Below are 26,898 nucleotides of genomic sequence, written 5' to 3' on the forward strand. Positions count from 1 at the left end.
TACATGTTTATGTATGTGTGTCAAGAAACACACATAATATATTGAGAAATCTGTTTCTTCTAGAATCATAATTATTTTCTAAGATTTTTATCAGTGTAGAAAAGGATAAATATTTATTGTGTAATATCAAATGTACCTCAATAGCATGTAAGTTCCTTGAGGTCAATGACTGTTTTAATTTGGCATTCCCCCCCCACCAATAGCACAGTGTCTAGCGCTTAGTAGACACTTAATACATGTTTATTGAAGTGGAATAAATCTGTTTCATTTATAGACAGTAAGGAGGGGTAAGTTAATATTGGTATAATTTTTTTTAAAGCAATGAATGGACATTAAAAAAAAGATGGGACAATTTCATTGTCCAAAATTGTCCTAATTTCATTGTCCTAATACTGATTTTCTTTTACTTATAGCTTTACTTTTATATTTTCAGTCATATTTATTCAATAAGTTAGTTAGGTATGGTTCCAGAAAGAGTTTTTAAAGAAGTACCTGCCAAAAATGAGTATGCCTTCCTTACATGTGAGACATAGAGTAAGCATTTAAACAAATAGCTGTTTGTTTTATTTTTATTTAATGTTGAAAGTAGAAACTGATGAAAATTATTGCCAGTTGAATGATGGAGAAATACCTCAGTTAGTGGAAAAATGATATAAAATTGTTTACATTTAACATAAGAAATTCCCAAGTCTATGAATGTAAGATCATCCAAAATAGCCAATCATAAAACTTGAATAAATGAAGTGATTTGAAGTTTACAGAATCAGTACCTTTGTTTTACATTTATTCCATATTTATGTGGTAAGTACATCATTTTCATCTTCATGAAAATTTGATGAAGACCTGGATTTACAAATCATGTTACCAAACTCTAGAATACCAGCTCTGTTACTTACCACCTGTGAGACCTTGGACAAGTAATTTAACGTCTCTGAGCCTCAGTTTCTTCATCTGTAAAATTAGGGGATCTTGAACTAGACCAGGGATTCTTAATATTTTTGTCTCATGGAACTCTTTGGAAGTCTGGTGAAGTCTATAAAGTCTTTTTCAGAATAATATATTAAATACATAAAATAAAATACTTAGGATTATAAAGGAGACTGGATTGAAATGTCATCATTGAAATATTTTTAAAAACAAGTTCACGCACCCAAGGTTAAAGATTTAACATCACTTCCAGATTTGTGTCCTCAGTTCTCAGACCAATGTCTGACACAAAACAGATGTTCAATAAATAATTTATTCACTTGGCTTGACTCAATCTTATGCTCCTATGGTCTTTCATTGTATGTTCACTCATGATGAGCCTTACTATAAAAATAGTTCATGCCTTTTTAAAAAAAAATGGGTTATTGGGACAATGGGAGAAGGTATGCTAAAATAAGACTATTTATTGATGAAATGCCAGAACAGTGGACTAAAAGTCAGAAGGCCCAAGTTCTGAATTCATTCTCACATAAACTAACAATGTGACTTTGCATAAATAGCTTATCCATTCTTTAGGTTCAAGTTTTCTTATATAGTTTGCACTAAACAACTTTTAATTCTTTCTAATTATTTGGGAGGAGGGGGTCTGTGATTATATTTAGGTTTTATTTTCTAGCCCAAAAAAGGTTCATGCTTTGGTGATAGTTTTGGTATTTTGATACCACCTTGATCATTGTGTTTTAGTTACACTATAAGGCAGATACTTCATTAGTAGGCTGGGTTTCTAGTAATGGTTCAAGTACACTCCATTATCAGCTGGGAAGGGCCAGCTTCAGCATTTAAATTGTGTTTGTATGATTTTTTCTCCACAGAGTAATACAGAGGAAGAGGCTCGTGGCAATAATATAAGGGGCAATGCCAGATGGACACTAACTGCCTTAGCACAATGTCTAGCACACAGAAAAAAATTAATAGATATTTATTGACTGATTTATTTTTTTGTCATGTTCTATTACTGGGGATAATTCACTATTCCCTTAAAATTATTACTGTGTGTCTTGAGATGGGATACAAAAGTCTGTCCCCTAAAAGAGCTTCCTTTTTATAAGCAGTTTAGAAGGGAAGAGTAAATTTATTTTCTTGTGGGTTAAATTTCCTCAATTTCAGAGCAAACAGCTTCTCTTGGAATTCAAAGTTAAAAAAAAAAGTCAGATGAATAGAATGCAGCCGCCAACCTTCTTTACACTATTTGCAACAGCTTCCTTTTGACTGAAATCATCAGAGAGTTCACTTCCAAATTTGAATTCTGGGTGAGCTTCCTCCTCTTGGTCAACTGTGTGAAAAGGAGAGAGAGAAATTGGTCACAAAAGCAAATAAACAAGAATTACGCTGTCAGGCATTGTTAAGTACTTGGGGAGGAGATGGTGGCTAGTGGGGGAGAACAATGCTGCCAAATTAGAAGAGGTCTCACATACATGTGGCTTTGATTTTAAAACTGAAATGACATCAGTTATGTAAGGATATGAATTCCAATTCCATCTCAGTGAGACATGAGTATCAAAAGCTTAATCCACAGATGACCCCATTTGTATTTGAGGCTAAAAACATCACAGAACCTTTTATGTCCAGAGTTTAGGTAATTTATGCTGTGCCTTATATTTATTGTTCCAAGGGGAATTCATGGCTTACTCTAACTGACACATTATAGGAAGAGCATTAATAAGTTGAATAGTATCCATAAGAGAGGAAGTTAGATGGTGTGGAGTTTTAAGATCATTCTCTATAAAGATTGACTAAGGAAAGTAGAGATACAGTTAGGTTTCTATTAAGGTGACTATTGATTCCTTTGAAGTGGTCACCTTATTTGAATTTACATTATTTATTTCCATTGTTCTGGTATTAGCAATTTTCATATTTTGGAAGGACTGGCCTACGGAACTCAGATTACATTTATTTTTCTTGGTGTGAAGTGATAGGATTAGAAATAATAGGTAGAAGTTGTTAAGAGATGTAAAACTAGATGTAAAAACAAACAAAAAAACCAAAACAGGCTGCTTCATGAGATAATTATTCTCAAATACATTTGAAGGAGTTTTGCAGAGAGAATTCTAATGGGGCTAGATTTTGTTATGTTTGGAACTCCTTATTGCTATGAGATTTTGTGATTCTATGCTGCCTGGGCCAAAGAACACCTGTTCTTGCAATTCAGACAACAGTTAAAAATATTTATTAAAAATTTATCATATTCTAGGCCTTGTGCTAAGATTAAAGATACAAAGAAAGGTTTAAGTAGCTGCTGCCCTCAAACATAGTCTAAATATGAAGACAAAATATCTATAGGATATATATAGAGTAGATGGAAGGCAACATGAGAGGAGTAGACAGCAAAAGCAAGGGCAAGGGCAGGTAATGATAGATTGTAAAAGGCCTTTTGCAGAAAGTGGGATTTAAACTAATTCTTAAAGGAAGTCCGGGCATATATAAAGTGAAGATGAATGCACAAAGAATTACAGGAACTGAGGAGGCAAAGGTAAAGAGATGGAAGATAGAGTGTTGTGTTTAAAGAAATGCAAGTGGAATAGTCTTTCTAGATCACAGAATAATACCCTAAAATGAATGGAAAGGTAGAAAGGACCAGTTTATAAAGCACTTTAATTGCAAAAAATGAATTAGTATTTAATCTAGGGAGATAATAGGGAAGCATAGAAATTTGTTGAGCTGTGTATGACACAGTCAGATCTATCTTTTAGAAAACACCTTAGCAACTATTTGGAAAGTATGAATTAGAGTATTGGGAGATTTGCAGCCAGTAAGATAGTTATTGTAAATAATCCTAATAATAGAGGCTTGACTTAGGGTTGTGGCTATGCAAATGGATAAGAGACATGTATAAAATGCTATTAAAGTAGAAGTGACAAAACTTGGCAGAGGATTGGATACACAAGGAAAGTAGGAGGAATTGAGAATGATAGCCAGGCTGTACAGTTCACTCTAAGATAATAGGCAAGCTCAGAAGATGGGAAGGTTATAGGAAAAGATAATGAATTCTGTTTTGAACATGCTGAGTTTGAGAGATGTCCAAATGGCATTTAGCAAGGTAGGACCTATAACACTGTGGGGAAGCCCAACTGCCATATTGTTGCTCGTGGGTGAGGTTTGAAGGCAATATGACTGATAATTATCACAACCAAGTGGAAAGTGAGAGAAACAGTCATTGGTTTGCTATGGAGTTGAATTCATCATGGAGAAAAATGCAACTGTAGAGCATTCAATGGGGAGCTGCGGTCTTAAACTAATTGTGTGATATCAACCAAATTACTAAACTTCCTTAAGTTAAGCCTTTTCCCCTCCTGTTACCTAATTATCGTTCAAAACTTCATAATTTTGATGCTCTTGATCTAAGGGAGAAGATATCTGTGAAAATGTTTTGAATTCTTTAGACAAAAGATATTCTATAAGAATATTTCAAAAGTCTTAGTGTAGTTTTAAGATAAAACTGTCCTGACTTTTGGGACATCCTATACAATCCCAACCTATTCTATCATAAGGCAACTGGATGGTACAGTGGATAGAATGCCAAGTATGCAGTCAGGAAGAAAAGTTCAAATCTGTCCTCAAACACTAATTAGTTAGCTGTGTATCTCTGGGAAGTCACTTAACCCTGTTTGCCTCAATTTTCTCATCTATAAAGAAAGCAAACCATTCTAGTGTCCTTGCCAAGAAAATGGGAACATGAAGAGTTGGACACTACTGAAAAACGACAGAACAACAATTAGTTATGAAACACTGGTGTTACTCATGATCCAACTAAATGTCAATTTTCTATCATCTTGTTTACCAGCTCCATTGGTTTATTTTATCCCCATGATTTGCAATATATTTTGAAACTCCTCAATAATCCATTTCAAAACAAACAACAAACTGTCCATATATATAAAGTGACAAAAAGCCTGAGAATTCCAGCTAACTTTATATAGTAAAGAGAATGATGGACTTAAAAACAGATGATCCTTTTTCAAGGGACAACTCACATACTTACTAGTTATGTGAAGGTAGGAATGCCTTTTAATCTCTTCATGTCTCAGGTTTTTTTTATTTATTTTTTTTTATTTTAGAGTGGTCATAGTAAGTCAGAATCTCAGAGATGGTCTCAGAGGCCAACTGATATATCTAGAATCCTTCTACAACATACCTGACAAGTTATTCAACCAATTTAAATTGGATAATGAGTTTAGGTAAACATTGGGCCTGGAGTGAGGAAAATTTTAGTTTAAACTCAACCTTAGACACTTACTAGCTGGGGCATTTAACCTTTGTCTGCTTTAGTTTCTTCAACTATAAAATGGGAATGATAATAACATCTATCTCCCATGAAAGTTTTGGAGAAGAAATATCTGTAAAAGTGCTTAGCACAATTCCTGTAATACAGTAAGCATTTATCAATGTTTATTCCCTTTCCTAAAAATGACCAGCACATAGGAAACCCTTAATTCAATGTTTTTGTTTTTGTTTTTGTTTTTACATTCATTCACTTAATATCAGTCTATGTTTAGGCTATCTATCAACATTCTAGGCTTCTTGGCAGTGAGGTAGATCAGTGGGTAAGAATACCAGACCTGGAATCAGGCTGAGTTCAAATACAGTCTCAAATGTTTACCAGTTGTGTGACCCTAGGAAAGTCACTTAAACTGTCTGTCTCATTTTCCTCATCTATAAAATGGAGATAATAGTAGCACCTGTCTCTCAAGGTTGTTGTGATGATTAATTGCTATATTTTTGTTATATAATACTTGTATGTTATATAATATTTATAAAATGTTTTGCAAATATTAAAGTGCATATAACATTAATTATTGATTAGTATTAGCTAGCTAATGTTACTTATTATTCCTGTTGCTATTGTTATTATAATTAAGTCTTTTTCCCTCAAGGTCTACCTTATTGCTTCTTAAAAACTGATTCCTTGCTAGAGTGCCAGGTTTAGAATAACAACTGCCTTATTGCTTCCCCTTTCCAAAGAGGACAATAGCATTATGTCAAAGCAATAAATTATTGTTTCCACTTTCATTCCTTACATGCTGCTAATCTCAGGATAATTATGAAATAAATGCTTTATATATTATAAAGGACTATAAAAGTGTAGGTAATTCTAATTATTATTATTATAGAGCAATAAAAATGCACTTTTGTTTCTTTACCTCAGCTGAAATAAGTTGGGGACATCAATAGTTTTATTTATCAAAATAATCACCACATGTCTTTAATTCATTTACTATGTATAAATACAGGTTGTCATTCTGTTAATTTTCAGTAGTTTCAACTTTTCATGAGTCCATTTGGGGTTTTCCTGGGAAAAATACTGGCGTGCTTTGCCATTTCCTTCTTCAGTTTATTTCCCAGATAAGAATACTAAGGCAAACTGGGTTAAGTGGTTTGCTCAGGGTCACTCAGCTAGTAAGTGTCCAAGAACAGATTTGAACTCTGTAATGGGCTGAAGCTGAGCAGATGCACTGAATTTGAGCACTTAAGGCTAATTAGCAATTGGACAATACTCTATTAATATATACTTGGAGAAAGAATGGCCCCGCCCACTCTCTGTACAAACTGGGTGTGTTGTATTTGGTGGGTGGGGTGTGAGAGCCAGAGGCACTGCTGGCCACATTCGCGTCTCAATTGTGCTCACTTCATATTGCCATTCCCCTCACCTCCATAAAGAATAAAGATCAAGGATTTCCCCCTATCCTGACTCTGGCTGATTTTAAAATACCCTAGGTGCTAAACGGGATCATCACAGAACTTAGTTCATCTTGACTCCAGTCCTAGCACTCTATCCATTGTGCTAATTAGCTGTCCTGCACACAGGTTTGCTACTTGAATTTGCATTTGTACTTTTTCTGATCACTCTTAACTCTGATTCCCCACATTCAGCATTGATATAAATAAAGCTGGAATTCATGTTCAGGGACAAAAACCTAGAGCATGGAGTAGTGTTGTTAACCTCCTGCTTTCTTCAAAAAAGATGTTTCAGGGATTTTTAGGCTATGAATCTATGCCCCACAGTTGAATCCATAATGGAAAGGAGAATGACCAGCTGTGACATAATCTGAATATTGTCATAATAGTCATGCTGCCCTATTTTGACTTTGAAGAACATTAAAATGTCAGATTAAGTATATGAGTCCAAAATTAAACATATTAGATTAAAAGGTCATTTATATACTTAAAGGTTAATTAAATTAAAAAGTTAGTTTCTATGCTCTTACCTCACTTTTCGAAGTACTCAAACAAACATAATACTTAAAAACTCACCACATTCTATTTCTTCTTCATTGTCATCTTCTAAGATATTTACTGGGGCTGCTGATTCTCCAGCTTCCATCATACTTTTTAATGCTTCAAGCTGTTCTGTTAAAAAAGATAAATCACATGTTTATGAATTCATGTTTTACAATAAACAGAAAAACTGATAAGGAACAGAATGAATAGTTGGTCAAGATTGCTTGAGAACCTCTGTATTTTTCTCTGGGGGAGCTAATGTAGAGGAGGATGTTCTTTTTTATGATTTTATTTTGTTTTTGAGAAGGATATTTTTAATAAGATGTTACCTTTACTTGGAATGCACATTTCCACATATCTTGGGGGGTGCCCATTGTCGTTCTCAATCTGAATTTTGTTGTTGTTGTTTTCGAACCTGGATCCCATATCCCTGCAGCCTAGTTCTCAACATCTCTTGCCTGTGATGTCTCCTAATTTCTGATCTCTGTCTGGCTCAGCCAGACATTCTTCTCTGTAGGATTAACCATGCCAGATGGCCCCTTTCTTAGTTTCTTGTTTTGTTTCTTACAGAATTCTAATCTGATTGGAAATAAGTTCTCTCACATCCTCTGACATTCTTCCTTGAATATGCCACCTTTATTATCTTCTCCAGTGGATGCTTCTTTTACTCCCAACAAGTCAAAAGGTCAGATAGAGGGACCTACTGTCTCCTTTTCTTCTCCTGATAATTTCAGACACTTGCTCTGTGGTCATTAAACATGTCCTTTTGGAAATTTTTTGAGGGGGTTAGAAGGGAATAAGCATTATGTGCCAGGCAATGGGCTAAGCACTTTATCTTCACAATAAACCTAAAAGATAGGTGCTATTATTTTCTTCATCTTAGAGTTGAGGAAATTGAGGCAAATAGAAGTTAAGTAACTTGGTAATTATTAATTAATGTTGATTATCTTTCTTTTTATTTTCAACAAAGTCATGTACCTATCTCTAAGACTTTTTCCATTATCTTTTTAAAATTTTTATTTAATTAATTTAATATTTTCCAATTACACATGTTTTTTAACATTTTTTTTTAAATTCTTAGTTTCAAATTCTCTCCCTTCCATTTGCCCATTCTTTCTTTTTGAGAATGCTAACAATTTGGATGTTAATTATAAATGCGAAATCATGGAAGAACACATTTCCAAATTAGACAACTTGTAAAAGAAAACACAAGTCTGCTTCACTCTGCATGTAGAGTTTATCCATTCTCTCTCTAAACTTGAAAAGCATCTTTCTTTTTTTATTGAAATTTTTATTTTGAAAACATATGCAAGGATAATTTTTCACCATTGATCCTTGCAAAACCTTGTATTCCAATTTTCCTACCCTCTCCCCACCCTCTCTCCTAGATGGCAAGTAATCCAATATATGTTAAATATAACATATTTATATTTATCTTCCTTCATGGATCCTTTGGGATTATCTTGGGTAACTGTCTTGATCAAAGTATATGTCTTTCACAGTTGATCTCTATTATAATATTGCTATTACTTTTTTACAGTGTTATGATTCTACTCACTTCACTTTGCATTAGTTCACATAAGTGTTTCCAGGTTTTTCTGAAACTATCCTTTTATGACACAACTTATTTGTTCAGTTATTCTCCAGTTGATGAGTATCCTCTCAGTTTCTAATTCTTTGATACCATGAAAAGATTGGCTATAAAATATTTTTGTACAAATAGATCCTTTCCTCATTTTTATTTTTTTGATCTCTTTGGGATGCAGAGGTGGTATTGGTATTGTTGGTTCAAATGGTATGTACAGTTCGTAGCACTTTGGTTATATTTATAAATTGTTCTCATGACCTTTAGGCATAGTTTTAAATTGTTCTCCAGATGACTAAACTAGTTCAGAACTCTACTAGCAGTGAATTAGTGTTTCAGTTTTTCTAGTTCCCCTCTAGCATTTGTTATTTTCTTTTTTTGTGTCATGTTGGTCAATCTTATGGGTATGAGGTGGTATCTTAGAAGTATTATAACTTGCATTTCTCTAATCAATAGTTACGTAGAGCACTTTTTCATGTGATTATTGGTAGCTTTGATTTTTTTCTGAAAACTTTCTGTTCATATCCTTTAACCATTTATTGATTGGGGAATGGCTCTTATTTTTATAAATTTGGCTCAGTTCTCCATATATTTGAGAAATGAGATTATTACCAAAGAAAGATGTCAAAATTCCTCATTCCCTAATTTACTCTTTTTCTTCTAATATTTGGCTGCATCAGGTATGTGTGTGTGTGTGTATGTGTGTGTATGTGCATGTGTGTGTGCATGTGTATGTGCAAAAGCCTTTTAATTGCTTGTTATCTAAATTATCTATTTTACTTTCTGTAATTCTATCATTTGTTTGGTCATATCCCTAATTTGCTTATGTTATCTCCCGTTAAGTATAAATCATGTATTTATTTTGACTCTATCTTGGAAAGATGTTAGCGTAGGTCTAGATTCTATTCTACTGCTTTCCAATTTTCCCAGCAATTTTTGTCCAATGCTGACTTCTTATCCTAAATGCTTGGATTGTTAGGTTTATCAAACACTAGGTTACTCAGATCATTTACTACTGTATATTGTATACCTAAGCTGTTCCTCTGATATACCACATTAGTACCAGACTGCTTTGATCATCATTGCTTTGTAATAAACTTTGAAATCTAGTAAAGCTAAACTGCCTTCCTTAATGTTATTTTGATTTATTCTCTTGATATTCTTGACCTTTTGTTCTTCCAGATGAATTTTACTATTACTTTTTTTTAGCTCTATAAAATAATTCTTTGGTAGCTTGATTGACATGGCACTGAATAAGTACATTATCTTAGATAAAACTGTCATTTTTGTTATATTGGCTCAACCTACCCATAAGCAATTAATATTTTTCCAATTATTTAAATCTGTGTTCATTTGTATGAAAAGTAGTTTGCAATTGTATTCTTAGAAGCCTTGGGTTTGTCATGGTAGATAGTATTTTATTTTGTATTTATTTTATAGTATTTATATTTGTATTTTGCATTTATGTATACTTGTATTTATATTGTTTTTACATTGTATATGTTGTTTGCAATTTTTTAAGAGATTTCTCTCTATATTTTGCTGCTAGGTTTTGTTGGTACTTTTCTACTTTTCATGATTTCAGCTCCTTCCTAAAGTCATTTTAGAATAAGGCTTGCTCTTCACCAGATCCTGTGTTCTTCATCCCCTTCTTCCCACTTCTTTGTAATCTTTATTTCTTTTTTTATTGCACCTTATTTGGGTCTCTTTAATGATTCTTTTCCTCTGCTACTAGCATACTTAGGTGATGGAATTCTAAAAAAAATAACTCAGTCCAGCTTTTGAGTTAAATCCTGTTTTATTTAACCTTTCTTGACTGCCAAACTTTCCGAGGATTTGATATGCTTTGTTTCTATACTCTCTCTAAGCATTTAGTTCCCAGTTCCTTGCCATGTCTTCTATCTCTAAGACCCTAGTGAAATTTCTTCTATAAAAGTCATAACTGATCTTCCCTACTTGCCTGTAATGGGCTGAAGCTCGAGTTGATCCACTGAGGTCTCAAGCATGTGAGGCTAAATAGTAATTGGACCATACTCTATTAATATATATGCTTGGAGAAAGAATGGCCCCCTGCCCACTCTCTGTGCAAGTTCTGATGTGTTATATAGGAAATGACAATTTTGGTGGGTGGAGGCAGAGGGGCAGAGAGAGGAGTGAAAAGAGACGGCTGGCTGGCTGGCTTCGTGACGCAGCTGCACACATTGCCATCATGATCCCCCCTTCACCTCCAATCCCCCTTCACCTTCGATCCTTCTTCACCTCTACTGAGAATAAAGATTGAAGATTTTCCCTTAACCTGAATTCCTGACTCTGGCTGATTTTAAAATATGCAGTCATCACACTTGCCAAATCTAACTTTTTCCCCTTGAGTTTATGTCCCTGAATTTTCTGTGTTTCAGGTGACCAACCCCTGTTTAGATTCATCTTTCAGGTGCCATTATGTTTGTTTTCTTCTTACCTTTCTATCATTTTCATAGGCTCTACTTTTTCTCCTCCTTAATGTGTTCTCCAATGTTCTGTTGATTTTCTTCCCTTTTCATTCTTTCTTTTGGAGGATGAACAAGACCTCATCTATTCCTAAGTCTTTAACTATATATACTATTACCACTATTAAAGATAATGTTAATAAAGATGGTAAAATTAGATATACCACATTTTAAATAATCATTTTTACTAGTCTTTATGAGGGCTAAGGTACAATATAGCACAATCTTCAAAGGAAGTCTTTGAATGTTTTATTAGCTCTTATGGATTTAATTATCATCTCAATGCAGAAGATAGCTATATTTTTGTGAAGATGTATATTTTGCATCTTCAAACCACATATTTGACATCTCGAATTAGACATCTTAAGTGCAATGTTAAAAACAGCATTTGTTATAATTTCCCCCAAACCCTCCTTTCTTTTTAACTTTCCTATCATTGTCAACAGTATCCTCATCCTCCCAGGCATCCAAACTTGCAACCTAAGTATCACCCTTCATTTTTTACTTTCTTTCAACCTCACATATCCAAATCAACTGTCAATTCCTGTTGTTTCTACCTTATCACTTCCTCCATACCTGGGACTCTTTCTCTTCTTCACTTTATGACCTCCGTAACTTAAATCCCAACTCCTATAAGAAGTCTTTCCTAATCCTTTTTAATTTTGGTGTCTTTCCTTTGAGATTATATTCAATTTATTCTGGATAAGTTATGTTCATACATAGTTGTTTGCTTGTCTGCCCTAATTAAACTAAAAGCTACTTGATAACAGAGATTTTTTTTCATTTCTCTGTATCCACTAAACTTGATATAGAGCTTGACACATAGTATGCACTAAATAAATTCTTGCTGATTTCATTTGACTCGTCCCTCATATCCAATTCTTTCCCAAGGTTTGTTGATTTCATCTTCAAAATATCTAAAAATTTCCCTCTTATTTCCATACTTATAGTCACCATCCTTGAAAGTTATCATTATATCTCCTTTTAACTAAGGTAAAAATCTTGGCTCTGTTTCTTTTTGATTTCTTATCTTTCTTTTTTTTTAATTTTTTTTTTATTTAATAGCCTTTTATTTACAGGATATATACATGGGTAACTTTACAGCATTAACAATTGCCAAACCTCTTGTTCCAATTTTTCACCTCTTACCCCCCCCCCCCCTCCCCTAGATGGCAGGATGACCAGTAGATGTTAAATATATTAAAATATAAATTAGATATGCAATAAGTATACCTGACCAAAACGTTATTTTGCTGTAGAAAAAGAATCAGACTCTGAAATATTGTACAATTAGCTTGTGAAGGAAATCAAAAATGCAGGTGTGCATAAATATAGGGATTGGGAATTCAATGTAATGGTTTTTTAGTCATCTCCCAGAGTTCTTTTTCTGGGTATAGCTAGTTCAGTTCATTACTGCTCCATTAGAAATGATTTGGTTGATCTCGTTGCTGAGGATGGCCAGGTCCATCAGAACTGGTCATCATATAGTATTGTTGTTGAAGTATATAATGATCTCCTGGTCCTGCTCATTTCACTCAGCATCAGTTCGTGTAAGTCTCTCCAGGCCTTTCTGAAATCATCCTGTTGGTCATTTCTTACAGAACAGTAATATTCCATAATTTTCATATACCACAATTTATTCAGCCATTCTCCAACTGATGGACATCCATTCAGTTTCCAGTTTCTAGCCACTACAAAAAGGGCTGCCACAAACATTCGTGCACATACAGGTCCCTTTCCCTTCTTTATAATCTCTTTGGGATATAATCCCAGTAGTAACACTGCTGGATCAAAGGGTATGCACAGTTTGATAACTTTTTGAGCATAGTTCCAAACTACTCTCCAAAATGGTTGGATTCGTTCACAACTCCACCAACAATGCATCAATGTCCCAGTTTTCCCACATCCCCTCCAACAATCATCATTATTTTTTCCTGTCATCTTAGCCAATCTGACAGGTGTGTAGTGGTATCTTAGAGTTGTCTTAATTTGCATTTCTCTGATTAATAATGACTTGGAGCATCTTTTCATATGACTAGAAATAGTTTCAATTTCTTCATCTGAGAATTGTCTGTTCATATCCTTTGACCATTTTTCAATTGGAGAATGGCTTGATTTTTTATAAATTAGAGTTAATTCTCTATATATTTTGGAAATGAGGCCTTTATCAGAACCTTTGACTGTAAAAATATTTTCCCAGTTTATTGCTTCCCTTCTAATCTTGTCTGCATTAGTTTTGTTTGTACAAAAACTTTTCAGTTTGGTATAATCGAAATTTTCTATTTTGTGATCAGTAATGATCTCTAGTTCTGCTTTGGTCATAAAGACCTTCCCCTTCCACAGGTCTGAGAGGTAAACTATCCTATGTTCCTCTAATTTATTAATAATTTCATTCTTTATGCCTAGGTCATGAACCCATTTTGACCTTATCTTGGTGTACGGCGTTAAGTATGGATCAATGCCTAGTTTCTGCCATATTAGTTTCCAATTTTCCCAGCAATTTTTATCAAACAGTAAGTTCTTATCCCAAAAGCTGGGATCTTTGGGTTTGTCAAAGACTAGGTTGCTATATTTGTTGACTGTTTTATCCCTTGAACCTAATCTATTCCACTGATCAACTAATCTATTCCTTAGCCAATACCAAATAGTTTTGGTAACTGCTGCTCTATAATATAATTTTAGATCTGGTACAGCTAAGCCACCATCATTTGATTTTTTTTTCATTAATTCCCTTGAAATTCTTGACCTTTTGTTTTTCCATATGAACTTTGTTGTTATTTTTTCTAGGTCATTAAAGATTTCTTATCTTTCTAATCCATTCTGCACACAATTGCCATATTCATTTTCCCAAATCAGGCTCTGACCATATATTCTAGATTTCAAAACTCCTTGTAGTCTACTAAAAACCATGGCACTGTAGTTTCTCTGAAAAAACATTAAAAGAAAAAATGTGTCTTAAACTATAAACTGCTTGGAGGGCTGAGGCAAAGTCTTATTTTTTGGCATATAGTGGGTGCTAGATAAATGATTGGTTGTTTTTGATAATCATACATTAATTTCCTAAAATGGTGGTTCTCACAATAAATAACTGTTCAAATGAAGTGACTAATGCTATAGAAACACGTGAACAAAGATATTTTAATGGTCCCCCATCTGGGGAATGGAATGACACAAATCCTACTACTTAGATTTGAGAAGTGAGATCATCCTGCAAAAGGGAAGAGCAGCAGCTTTAGGTAAATCATATGCTTTCATGAAAGTGGCTCAAACCAAAATAAAGCTAGTGGAGATAGTAAATGTAAACTCTGCATTGGGACACAAGTTATTAATGACAGCATCATATTATTTGTATCTACTTGACCATTGACCTGTTGGGCAGGAGAGAGGAAAAATATGAATACTGGAGTCCTCAAGAATACTTTTTATGGAAATATATACTATGAACTCAAATACTTCTTGGCAGCAAATGAGGGAAATATTATGTTAAATTTAACAAGAACCTTTGAAATTGAGCTTATTGTATTGATAAATTGCAATAAGAAAATTATGAAGAACACTTGAAAGATGTGACCTGAAAAAGAAGAAAATATATTTCATCCTGGACACTAACTTTGTCCAGACATATAAAGTATATTTGTTTTAAATGGCATAGAGTAGTACTTGACTTACTTTTTTCCACCTCAGGTTTCAGTCGTTTGTTTTTTATCAGAATTTTTCTTTTAAGGTCATTAGGGGACGGTAAAGGTCTTCCTGGTTCAAGCTAAAATATGAAAGAAAGAAATATATATAAAAATTACCAAACAATAATCATGCACCTCATGCATGTATTAACATAACCCCCAGACTCAGGCAAAAAATAAGGATTAGTAAGGTAACAAGTGTAGTACCTAACAGGTAGATAACAGTCAGGATACTGAAGAGCTGGAACACTGGGTCATATCTAATAACATGAAATTTAATAAGGATAAATAGTGAACAAAAAGCTGGATTTAGGAGTCCCACTAGATGTGCAGCTGCTTTCTACCCTCTGTTTTCTCCCTGATCCCCAAGATTTCACCCTGCAGCAAGGCTGCCTAGTTTGATTAAAGTTTATCTAACAGGACTCAGACAAACTATGCTGGACTCCAGCCATTTTTTTTTCCTGTGCTCCAGTTCTCTCTTCTCTTTCTTCCAGGCCCTCCCTATCCCAGTCCTCCAATCAGATTCTACTTCTTGCTTTGGGAAACTAATCAATCAGCACTCTTGTAAGGAAAGGAAACTAAGTATGATTGTTATTATCTGCCACCCATCTGGTAAGAGATCCATCTAGATTCTCCTGGAAGATCTCTAGTGAAGAGACTCCCAGAATACCAGTCAATCCTGTTAACTAATCTAATTACCAATAACTTCATTTACCATTCCTATGATTTTCCCCACCAAATAACCTCTTCCTGTCTAACACCACATTTTAAGTGTAGTCTTTCCCTATTACAATGCACATAAAGGCTGTCTTGTTATTATAGCATTTTTTTCCACTTAATATACTACCACTTAATATGTTTTTGGATCCTGTTTAACTCTTCATGATGCCAATAAGAGTTTTCCTGGCTAAGATGCTGTAGTGACTTGACATTTTGATCCCTGAAATCCCCCCAAATATGTTGGGTTTTAAGAGTTAGAGTTCAGGTTCTTATTGATTGGCCAACTATAAGTCCCAAGCCAAGCCCTCATTGGTCATTATTTGGGCCCTGATTGACTCAAAAAGTGAATGTAAATAACAATTGTTTCTGTTTTGGCCAGAAAACCTGAGGGTCTTCATTTCCCAAATTGGATTTTTTTTCTGACTGAGTAAAAGAGACCATTCTTTGTCTCAATGCTTTCCCAGAACAATTTTATAGTTCAGATAATAGTTTTGGACCTGGAGTCAAGAAGACTCATCTTTCCGAATTCAAGTCTGGCTTCACTTACTATCTGTGTGACCCTGGCCAAGTAACTTAGTTCTCTTGGTCTCAGTCTCCTCATTTGTAAAATGAGTTGGAGAAGAAAATGGCCACTCCAGTATCTCTGCCAAGGAAACCCTAAATAAGTCAGACATGAATAAACAACAAAAGAATTGCAATAAAAGAGAGATTAACTAGGAAGGTGATAATTACTCTTGTGCTCATTAGGACATAGTATATGTTGTATATTTAATTCTTCATGCTCCACCTTAGGAAAGTCACACAGAGAACTTTGAAGGAATTAAGTATGTTTAGCCTGTAGTCTTGGAGTAGTGGGGAGAGAAGATGACAAATCTATTTTCAAACATTTGAAGAATTGTTAAATGGAAGAGTGGATATCTTTATATAAATGCTTTATGTAATATTACATATTACATATTTACATAAACTACATCTATAAATTATATTGTACTATCTTATATTATGGCATATTATATATTATATAATACTATACAGTCTTTCTTTCTCTCTCTCTGTTCTCCATAGCTCCAAAAGGCATACGTAACAAGTGGAAGTTGATGAAGTAGCTTTAAGCCTGCTATAATTAAAAACTTCCTACCATTAGAGTTATCCTAAAGTGGAACAGTCTGCTTTGAGAAACCATGGAAGCCTCCTCATTGAAAGTTTTCAATGAAAAGTTGAATAACCACTTATAGGGTATACAGTAGAGTAAATTTTTCATGTATAAGTTGGCTTAGATTCATTACTCTACAGTCAATCTGGTTGGAAATCTAAACTACTCTTGGTCTCCTGATCTTTAACTCCCTGATTTTAATTGAGTGACAGAACATACAGTAGAAAGCATCTTCAATTTGCTTTCAAAGGGCTTTAATTCTAATCCTAGGTTGGCTAAAGTATCTTCTAGGGAATGCTACTTGACCTCTGTCTCCCAGTTTCTTTATCTGTAGGATAAAAGGGGTTGGGCTGAGTTTTTTACTGGCTCAAATTCTTGAGGACCTTGCCTCCTCAGAGCCTGTGATTCTGAGCTCCTAGTACATTATACATAACTTTTCCACTAGATGGCAGAAGAAAGAGTTATCATCTATTTTCCTTATCCTGTGTCATTAGCAGTCAAAATCATAGTGTTTCTTAAACTGTAGTTCAGAACTGAAAACTAGGTAGCCATCCCTTCTGGTAACTAACATAATGAATGTTAGCCTTAGTATAATTTCTTAAGTCTCTGGAAAATCATGTCCTATTTAGGAGATTTTTCAAAAAGCATGAATTCAGTTTAAAATCTTAGGATTTGCCTGTAATAGATTGATATTAATAGTTCATGGAGAAGGAAGAGAAAAATATCTAGAGTTTTACTTTGTTGTAAACTTGAGAATTTTATGATATTTAATAGGACAAATTTGCCTTTCTCAAGCTCTTTATGGGTCCAATTACAAGATAATGAGCTGGTGGGGCCCCCAAAACTCTTTTCTGAATGGACACTTTGATTATTATCACCACCTGTCTTACACAGTGGAGAGGTGTGTCTGTTGGAAGGCACTCATAGTACTAATTATGGTTAGTATGTGTCTACATGCCATGAAAAGTGGAAAACTAAAGGAGATAGCTGGACTATTAAAAGACAAACTCTACATTTACTTTAATCATTTATATCTTCAGGGGAAAAGTTCTGCATTTCTCTTTTTTCTTATTGAAATAGCTAAATGAACTCTCTTCATCCTTGTCCTTATATATTTATCCTTCCCTTTTTCTCTTTTTTATTCAAACTTTCCTCTAAGTACCCATTTCTTAATTTATGTCTTTCTCCAATTGGTTTCAGTGATCCTTCCATCCTCAGAATGTTCAAATTACTCATTTGGAATTTAACTTATAACATACTCTTACATACTACTGGCAGATATATCTATGTGTATATTCTATCTCCCCATTTAGATTGTGAGATTCCTAAAGGCCAGGGATGTTTAAAAAAAATTTTTTTTTAAATCCAGTGATTATCATAGGGCCTTGTGTTTATGTGCTTAATGAATAATTCTTGTTTTATGACAATAAATGAACTGCAAAAATCTCATAGTTTTTTCTATAAAAATGAGTGTACTGGCCCTGTCATGAAACTAAGAAGTGGTTCTACAGAATGAAACTCAGGGAATAAGTCATAAGGAAAATTAATATTTCATCTTTATATTTTCTATTTCTACTTTACTTATGTGTTCTGTGAAATTGCTCTTAGGGAAAATCCGAAGTGATTACATACATCTTCAATGAGTACTGCTGATGAACAATGAACTGAGCCTGAATAGGAGAAGGAAGAAATAACCCTGGATAAAATTTGGGAAACTGCATTGTACTTTCAAGAATTACAAGTTTTACTTTGCTGCCAGAGATGATTCTTTTACTGTCAATATTTCTTCCGTTGTTGTTCTAAGGCAAGGGAGTCTTAGTCATAAAGTACCAAATGAGCCTTAGAAGACTCAAAATTCCAGATGACCCAGAAACAATAGAAAGACAAAAACACTGAGTGTAAGAAGATTGTGGCAAGTTACTGATGATGAGGTATGTGAGATAAACAGAATAAGACATCACCAAAGGCATGTATAAGCAAAAAGAAGATAGGTCAGTCAAGTATCAAGAGTGAGGGATAACTGAAAGATGGTCTGAGTTTTACACAAAAGATCCAGGAAAAGGACTTCAATGATTGTTAGATCCTTTTATGAAGAATTTACTGGAAAAGATAGAAAAAAAAACATACACATGATAAGAAAGGATGGATAGATTGCTATTTGAATGAATGGTAAGAGTAGCCAAATTGATGAAATCACCTTTTCATCCCAGTATCAAGAACCTCTAGACTATCAAGTAAATTAGCAAATCTATAATCATGTGGATAAGCTGTTCAGTGTCAAAAATCAGGCTAAACAATTCAGCCACTAAAGTAGATTTTTAGGCCTGAACTATCCAGTGTCTTATACCTAAAAAATTAATTTTGCAATATGTACATGCAGGATTAGTATAATTAATACAAGTTCATTCACATTTTCTTAAAACTTTTGATAATAAGGAGAAAAACAGAAGGAGGCAAGGTTGTAGATTTGGGCTTAAATAATAATTTGAAATTTGGCCAAGTAATTTTGCTTAAGTAAAGGATAATTTCTTGAAGCCTATTGATTTCTGAAGTTCATTTTGAAAACTAAGTCTGAATTAAATATAAACTGCTTCCCTGAATGTTCATTCCTAATTTCAGTATTAATTATATGTTTTTCTCCTGTAAATCAAAATTGCTCTTTTGTGGTCTCTTAATAAATACTTTTTAGTGATCAAAGAAAGAATAATAATACTTTACATTTAAACAATGTATTTTATATTTTATTTTATTTTATATTTTTATGATATTTTATATAAATTGACTTTGATTTTGACACCACTTGATGAAATGAATATGGTAGCTGTTTATCACTTTCATTTTACTGATGAGAAAACCAGGCTTCAAAGAATTTAAATGACTGATGTAAAATGAAAGAGCTGGTTAGTTTTGAATTAAGGTCTATTAACTGAGCTCAATTTCATGAAACCATATTGTGGACCTTTTGCCTATCCATAGCTACTTTATTACATTTTCAAAGAGAAGGCCAAATGACTACAAGGTCCTAGGGAATGAAAAAATTAAATTGAGTTTAAGGTTTATTTTATTTCTGTCTATCTTGACCCCATTCTATTATGATTAAGGAGGCATTTGCCCCTAAAAAATTATATTACATAAATATGGAAATCTTCTCTATTGGTCTGAAGTTCCTACTTGACTCTTTAGAAATGTATTTCAAAACAAATCCATTTAAGCTAGAAAAATGGTCTGCTAAAAATACATACTGGATGTGATTCAAGTGCTTGTTTCAACAGGAGATCTCCAAATAGATCTTCACAATACTTGGACATCTTGTACTGTTGATATTTGCTAAGGGAAATAATTGTAATCGTCAAATTCAAACACTTATTAACAATTATCGAAATCAAAAAATTCATCCCCATAGAATTCAAATATACTTTTTGCATAATGCATGACCGTTCCCTTGATGTTTATATTAAAAGTACTTTTAAAAATGTCATGATACGCTAATTGGTATAATCAGAAAGCAGAGTAAACTTGTAAAAATTGATGAGGTTAGCTAAAAATGTCCTCCAGTTTTTCTTAGCACTTTGCCTGGACCTCTGCTTTGCACTTATCTCACTCTCCCTTACAGGATATCTATTTATGTATAGACCTCTTCTTCCCCTCCCTTTGTCCCCAATTAGATTGTGAGCTTCCTGAAAACTATTTTTATATCCCCCAAATTGTGGGCTGAGCACATAGTGGTGGGCTTAATAAATATACATTGAATCGATGCTGCCACATCTTTAGATTAAAAGTAATCATAGGAATAGGTTTTAATCTTTTTTGGAGTAAATGTTTGAACTATCTTAAAATGACTTGGAAATTTTTTTTATACCTAACATAATATACAGAAAATTACATCAATTTTTATTGGTTTTTATGGTTTAGGACAAAAAAAAAAGCATCTGGTTTGTCATTCATTCATTACAAAGGCAGGTGTAGAAAGAAATGAATGGATCACTTTACCTGCAGTGATTTTCAAAGGACAGAATGACAGGATATTCTGATGTGACAAAAGCTGTTTCCTTGATGGCTTGAATCACATCCTTTAAAAGGCAAACAGAGTTAATGAGTAGGAAGACCAGAGCTCTTCAGGTACCTACAGATAAAGTTTTACATATTGGGGAGGGAGCATTCTTCTCAGTGCCTGGCAGAGTGTTATATATACTTAGTAACTGTTCAATTAAAAAAAAAAAAAACTGGAGCAAATGAATGCATTCATCAAACTACCCATTTAGCTGTCAAATATCTCCATCATTATGTGCTGTGTCAAAGCAGTCCTTGTCAATCATTGTAAAATTCTCGTTGTTCAACTACAGTTGAATAAATAACCTGAATTACTCTACTGTGATAAATAGAAGACTATTGATGAAAAAATTTTGAGTTTCATGCTCCTCAATCAAGAATGTCATTTCGTTTTTCTTTGTTTCTACTTAGATTCCTTGCCATGATCTCTCAACTGAACTACTTTGTACAATCATAGTTAGAGCCACACAATTTAATTTTATTTTTAGTTATTTTATGTGTGCCAACTTTACCTCTTCAACCAGATTTTAAACACTTTAAAAATAAGGACAATGTATAATCAACCAATCTATAAATGTCTATTAAGTGCCTACTATGTACCAGATACTGTGTTAAGCTCTAGGGATATTAAAAAAGGACAATAGACAGTCCCTGCCCTCAAGGAACTTATAGTCTAATGGGGGAGACAATACACAAACTAGAATGTACAAAGCAAGGTGATAAATAGGTGATAATTAATAGAAGGAAGAATTGGAATTAAGTAGGGTTAGGGGAGGCTTCTTGTAGAAGGAATGCTGGCCATATAGTATGAAATCATTAAGTTTTATTGATGTCCTTTCTGTGTATCCAATAAAATTCATTTCAAAAAGAAAGAGGCAGAAGCAGAAAGAAATGAATACACCATCTACCTTCAGGGATTTTCAAAGGACAAAATGGTAGTATTTTCACCTGTAACAAAAGCTGTTTTAAAGTTGGTATTCACTTTGTAAATACAATCTGCTTTTGCTGATCAGTTGACAGTGGCATTTATTGAATACACAGAACTGAACTAAATGTCATGTGAAGCTAGAAAAAAGAGAAAAAAAAAATTCCTGGTCTCAAAAATACTTAAATTATTACCCAGAATGTTATCCCTCCTCATCTCTACCTCCTGGTTTCTTGACTTTCTTCAAGTTCCAGCAAAAGCTTCTCCTTTTATAGGAATCCTTTCTTAATCCCTTTTAATTATAGTACATTATCTTTGCTGATTATTTCAAATAAAATATTTAAATAGAGAACTTAACTGTTTATAATTGTATTTTATTCCTCCCTTTAAACTATGAGCTCCTTGACAGCAGGGAGTGTTTTCTGCTTTTCTTTATATCCTGAGGGCTTAGCATACTACCTGGCACATTGTAAACACTTAATAAATGTTTATTGACTGAATTATTGATTCTGAATTATTTGCATCTACTATATTTACTTATATGACACATTTCTTCTTGATATTTCTAATTTGTAATCAATTATAAGGAATGTGACTGAAAAAAGGGTAGAATTTATTCAGGTATGTAGATTCTAGTTTGATAACACTTTTCAATCTCCATTAATTTTTTATTTTTCCTTTCAGCAAACAGTGAAAAGTGAACTTTAATCTAGATTTTATTACTAATATATCCTTTCCTCAGCAATTCATTATTGCTTTAAATGAATAGTGCCTTACAAATTTAATTTGTATTACTACATTATGAGTGTTTGTGAGATGTGAAGTATGCTAAAAGTAATTGAAAAGTGGTTTTTATATCTTTAATTTCCTTTTGTTTTAATTTTCTAAATTTGGACTTAAGCACCTTTAATCTAAGGAATGTGTAGTTCTACTGTGCATCCTAGGCCCAGTTTTCTTCATCTTGGTCAGTGCAAAAATGACCTTAGTTCCTTGCTTCTTTAATATCAAGAGATATGAAAATAAATATTCCATCTGACTCTTGAGTGATTTTTTAAAGAACAAAGTGAATTTAGCTGTGAGACAGATACTACTTTAAAACAGAAAAAAAGGAATGTGAAGATGAATTTCTGAGAATAAAACGTTGTTCCTGACTTTCTCAAAACAAGAAGAATGAATAGTAAAAAGGGTGTAAAAAAAACCCAAAAACACCTCAATACAAATATTTGTCTTTACTATTTCACCATACAAAATTTCAAATTCTTGTCCTTTCTGTCTTAGCTAGGAAGGAATGACAACTGTAGTTTTTATTGGCAGAATGATTCAATAAAAAAAAAAGATACAATAAAAAAAGAATGATAAAATAAAAAATAATCTTTTTGTGTGTCAAGGATACTTTCTCAGAATGTTTTTAAATATTCAAAATAAAATACATAAGATTTCAAAGGAAACCAATTATACTGAAATATGGTTACCGAATAAGAAAACATTAAAAAAAGTTTATGGACTCCAGTTCATGAACTCCTGCCCTTAGATACAGGTACATTTTCCATCTTACCTTAAAAAGAATATCTGTACACATTGCTTTTCCATGAGTTATTATTGGTTCTTGATCTTCACCTTTCCCATCCCAGCAATCTAGCTCAACACATCTAAGAACACAATAAGATGACAAATATTTAATCTTTTAAGTAAAAGAGAACATGCAAAAACTTTAAAAGTGCATCATTTTCTTATAGCACTAGAAATAGAATGAATTACTAAAATTATCTTAAATAAGATGTACTATCTAAAACTTTTTCTAATGTAACTTACTTTGATTCTACAGTATGTTTGCAATATATGAAATATTATATCCCCTTGTATTTTCATCACAAATACTGAATAATTTCATCATCTAATATGTGTAAAATGAGATATAAGTGAAGAGTTTTTAATCTTATGGGGGGTCATTTTGGATCATTTAATAGACTTATTTCTTACTTAGCTATCTAAGTATTATTCTAATATTTATGAAATCATCTATTGGTGGAAGCTAAAGTTATATTATATTTATAAGGAGGAAAAGGGAGAAATGTTATAGCCTATTGTACGTCAGGTACCCTACTTAAGCAGTTCCCAAATATTATCTCACTTGATCTTTATAACAAATCCATGCGGTAGGTGCTATCATTATCTCCATTTGACAACTGAAGAAACTGAGGGAAACAGAGACTAAGTGTCTTGCTCAGAGTTACATAGCTTTGGAAAAAACTCCCCTCAAAATCCTATTTAATTTCTTATGCTTATCCACAATACATTGAAACCATGATAGAGAAAGTCATGATGTGGAAGGGATAGCTGTATATGTCTTTTTAGGAGACAATGATGGATTGAATATAAACATATAATACTGAGATAAAACAATGACTTTAGCTCACCAACCTGCATCCAGCTAAGAGGATTTGTCTGTACATTTCCACCGAAGATTTCCCGCCAAATTGACGTCCTGTGAGATATGTGTTATGGGAAGAACTGATAAAGTAGTGGGCCAAAGGATGATCCATTTCTTGGTAAAGTTCCAGGCGGTCAAGGAAGACTGGCGCATTTTCATCAGACATCAGATATCTGCAAAACCCATCACTGGATATGAGTCCTAAAAACAAAGAAAATAAAAAGCTTCTAAGTCTTTCACACTGATAGAGGATTGAGGAAATGTTAAATCATAAATATCCCCATAGACTGAGACTCTGTTTCAGTCACAGAAACTAAAGGAAGCTTGAAACTGTAAGGGTGTGAATTTAATCTTTTTCTAAAGAGTCTTCATTCCATAAAGACAGATTTGGAGGAAGAGTTGACAGGAAAGTATATTTAAAAAATGCTAACTTCATAATGTCTCATGCAAATAGGCAGAAACACTGTCCAAATGCTGATCCTCCCAGTTGACATTGCCCTTCTCTCACTTTCCCATAATTGCTATGTATGTACTTTCTATATGGGAATAAGTTGTTTTATCCTATAGAACATAAGCTCTTCCAGAGTACAACATAGGAGCACAGAAAAATGCCCCTTAAAGCAAGAAACCAAAAGCTTGTTTATAGAAGGCTGGAACTCTGAAGAGGTATACTTGAATCAAAGACAGCATGGTGCTTGTGGTTCAGCGCCTACTCAGTGTGAGATAATGGTTCTCTATGGTGATGTCATGGTTATGTGTACTCAGTGTGCTGTAGTGATGTAATCGTACTGAGGTATTTAAGGGAGTCTCAGACACAGAAGACTCTCTCAGCCACAGCTGTCAGCCACAGACACAGAGAAAACTTCAAGCTCCAGACTCCATATTCCAGACTCCATCTTTGACCACCTACATGGTAGCTCTCCTGCCTCCTTCACTTCTCCACCTAAAGACCAAGGACTCGGGCTGATCAGGAGGTCTTCTGGAGAGCTAGCCCGGACATTACATTTGTTGGTAGTAGGAATTGCATTCTTTGTATTTTATACTTTGTACTTGTATCCCCAGGGTCTGTTTTTGAAACATAGAAGGTACTTAATGAAAGACTGTTTATTGATCAAATAATATGGACTCAAATGATGTGCAAATTAGCTTATCTAATCTCTGAAGAATCTTGTATCAATTGTGTTCAACTTTTTTTTACAAGCACAAAATTTGAGGAATGAGTCATAGTATAAATTTAAATGGTATTTATATGGATAATTTCTATAGTATTGATGCTATCTTTATATTCAGTTTTATAATAATTCCTTTCAAAGCTCTGAAATAAAAAAATATGTATTTAACTTTTGTCTATCTTTTTAGTATGTTGTATTTTAAATATGAGAATGCACAATTGAAAAATATTTCTACATTATATTTTATGAAATGCTGAATTTAAAATGGTACTCTGACTAGCATGGTGTAAATTCTAATCTAGTATGAAATGTGATATATTTAAAACTGAAAATCAAAGTTACTTAATCTTGGCACCAGGAAATTCATTTGACCAATATCTATATGATTTATTTTAAATAAATTCCCACCTTCCTGCTTTTTTTTTAATAGAGAAAGCAAAATAAAACAATTGTCTTCTTCATTACCTTTTGTCTTCAACTCATCATCAGGCTCATAAGTCTCAATTATCTGCATTGCCCTTTTTGTATCATAGAATGGGAATAAAATTTCATTCAGTCGAGGGTCTCGTTGATGCTAAGATTAGAAAATAACTCTGTTTAGTATGATAGTATTTGTCATATTAAAAATTCTTAGAATGTTTCCTATAATCGAAATAGAAAATTTCTAATACATGAAATGTACAGTATCACAATTGTAACTTAAAAGTGTCAAAATACTTTTTTTATTTCCTTCCTTCCTTCTTTCTTTCCTCCAAAAGAAAGGATTCTTCTAAAATACTTTCTCATATAGAAAAGCAGAGTCAGAGAAAATAGCTATTCTATACTGTCTTATTTTTATAGAAGCTAGAGCAAGACATAAAACATGGATGATTACACATATTCTAGGCTTGAATCTATAGAATTTAACTGTAATCAATTACTATGCTGATATAGGATGAATCTTCCATAAAAGACTGCTCAATATTAGCAAACTTCATTCTATTGAGCAAGTTTGCAAATGTAATTTCATAACTGAAATATCATTGCAAAACTGAAAATAAGAATATAATTCATTGATTTACATTTATAAACTGGCAGGATGGGCCTAGGTTAGTCATTTTAAAAGGTAAGATCATTTCAATCTAAAGGAAATCATCTGAAGTTCACTCAGAATGCCCGTATTAAAAGCCTATCAATTTCAGGGCTAGAATCTCCTGATCCTATATTAATAACAGAGGGAGGAACAGAATAACCTTCCAATGGTGCCTAACTTCAAAGAGTACGAATGAAAAGTTCAATTTACAAATTTTTTGGTAGTTACACTTCTTTTTTTGTTCATTGTAGATTTGAGGGCTGCACACTGTGTACCTGATTCTCCATAAAATAAATAAAAAAGATAAAACAAAATTCAACTGAGTCATGGCAGATAAGCAGATGCAAGCAAAACTTCACCAATAAGTATGACCATAGCAACACTTCTTTACCCAGATATATGCACATACTTGGGGAAAGAT

The 26,898-nt window shown here is 33.4% G+C and overlaps 1 protein-coding gene across 5 annotated transcripts in view; it reads right to left on the reverse strand.

The window, feature by feature from the left end:
• Positions 1-26,898, reverse strand: part of PLCB4 (phospholipase C beta 4) — a 427,184-nt gene that overhangs the window by 71,411 nt on the left and 328,875 nt on the right. For all 5 annotated transcript variants that reach the window (XM_031951114.1, XM_031951113.1, XM_031951117.1 and 2 more), the window contains 8 exons: positions 25,871-25,979; positions 24,224-24,434; positions 23,358-23,451; positions 20,818-20,897; positions 20,070-20,154; positions 14,944-15,034; positions 7,237-7,332; positions 2,163-2,260 (listed from right to left, as the gene is read on the reverse strand). In XM_031951114.1, the coding sequence (XP_031806974.1) occupies positions 2,163-2,260; positions 7,237-7,332; positions 14,944-15,034; positions 20,070-20,154; positions 20,818-20,897; positions 23,358-23,451; positions 24,224-24,434; positions 25,871-25,979 (864 nt within the window). The remainder of the gene's footprint in view (positions 1-2,162; positions 2,261-7,236; positions 7,333-14,943; positions 15,035-20,069; positions 20,155-20,817; positions 20,898-23,357; positions 23,452-24,223; positions 24,435-25,870; positions 25,980-26,898) is intronic.

Source organism: Sarcophilus harrisii, chromosome 2 (assembly GCF_902635505.1).
Source record: "Sarcophilus harrisii chromosome 2, mSarHar1.11, whole genome shotgun sequence".
Classification (NCBI taxonomy): Eukaryota; Metazoa; Chordata; class Mammalia; order Dasyuromorphia; family Dasyuridae; genus Sarcophilus; species Sarcophilus harrisii.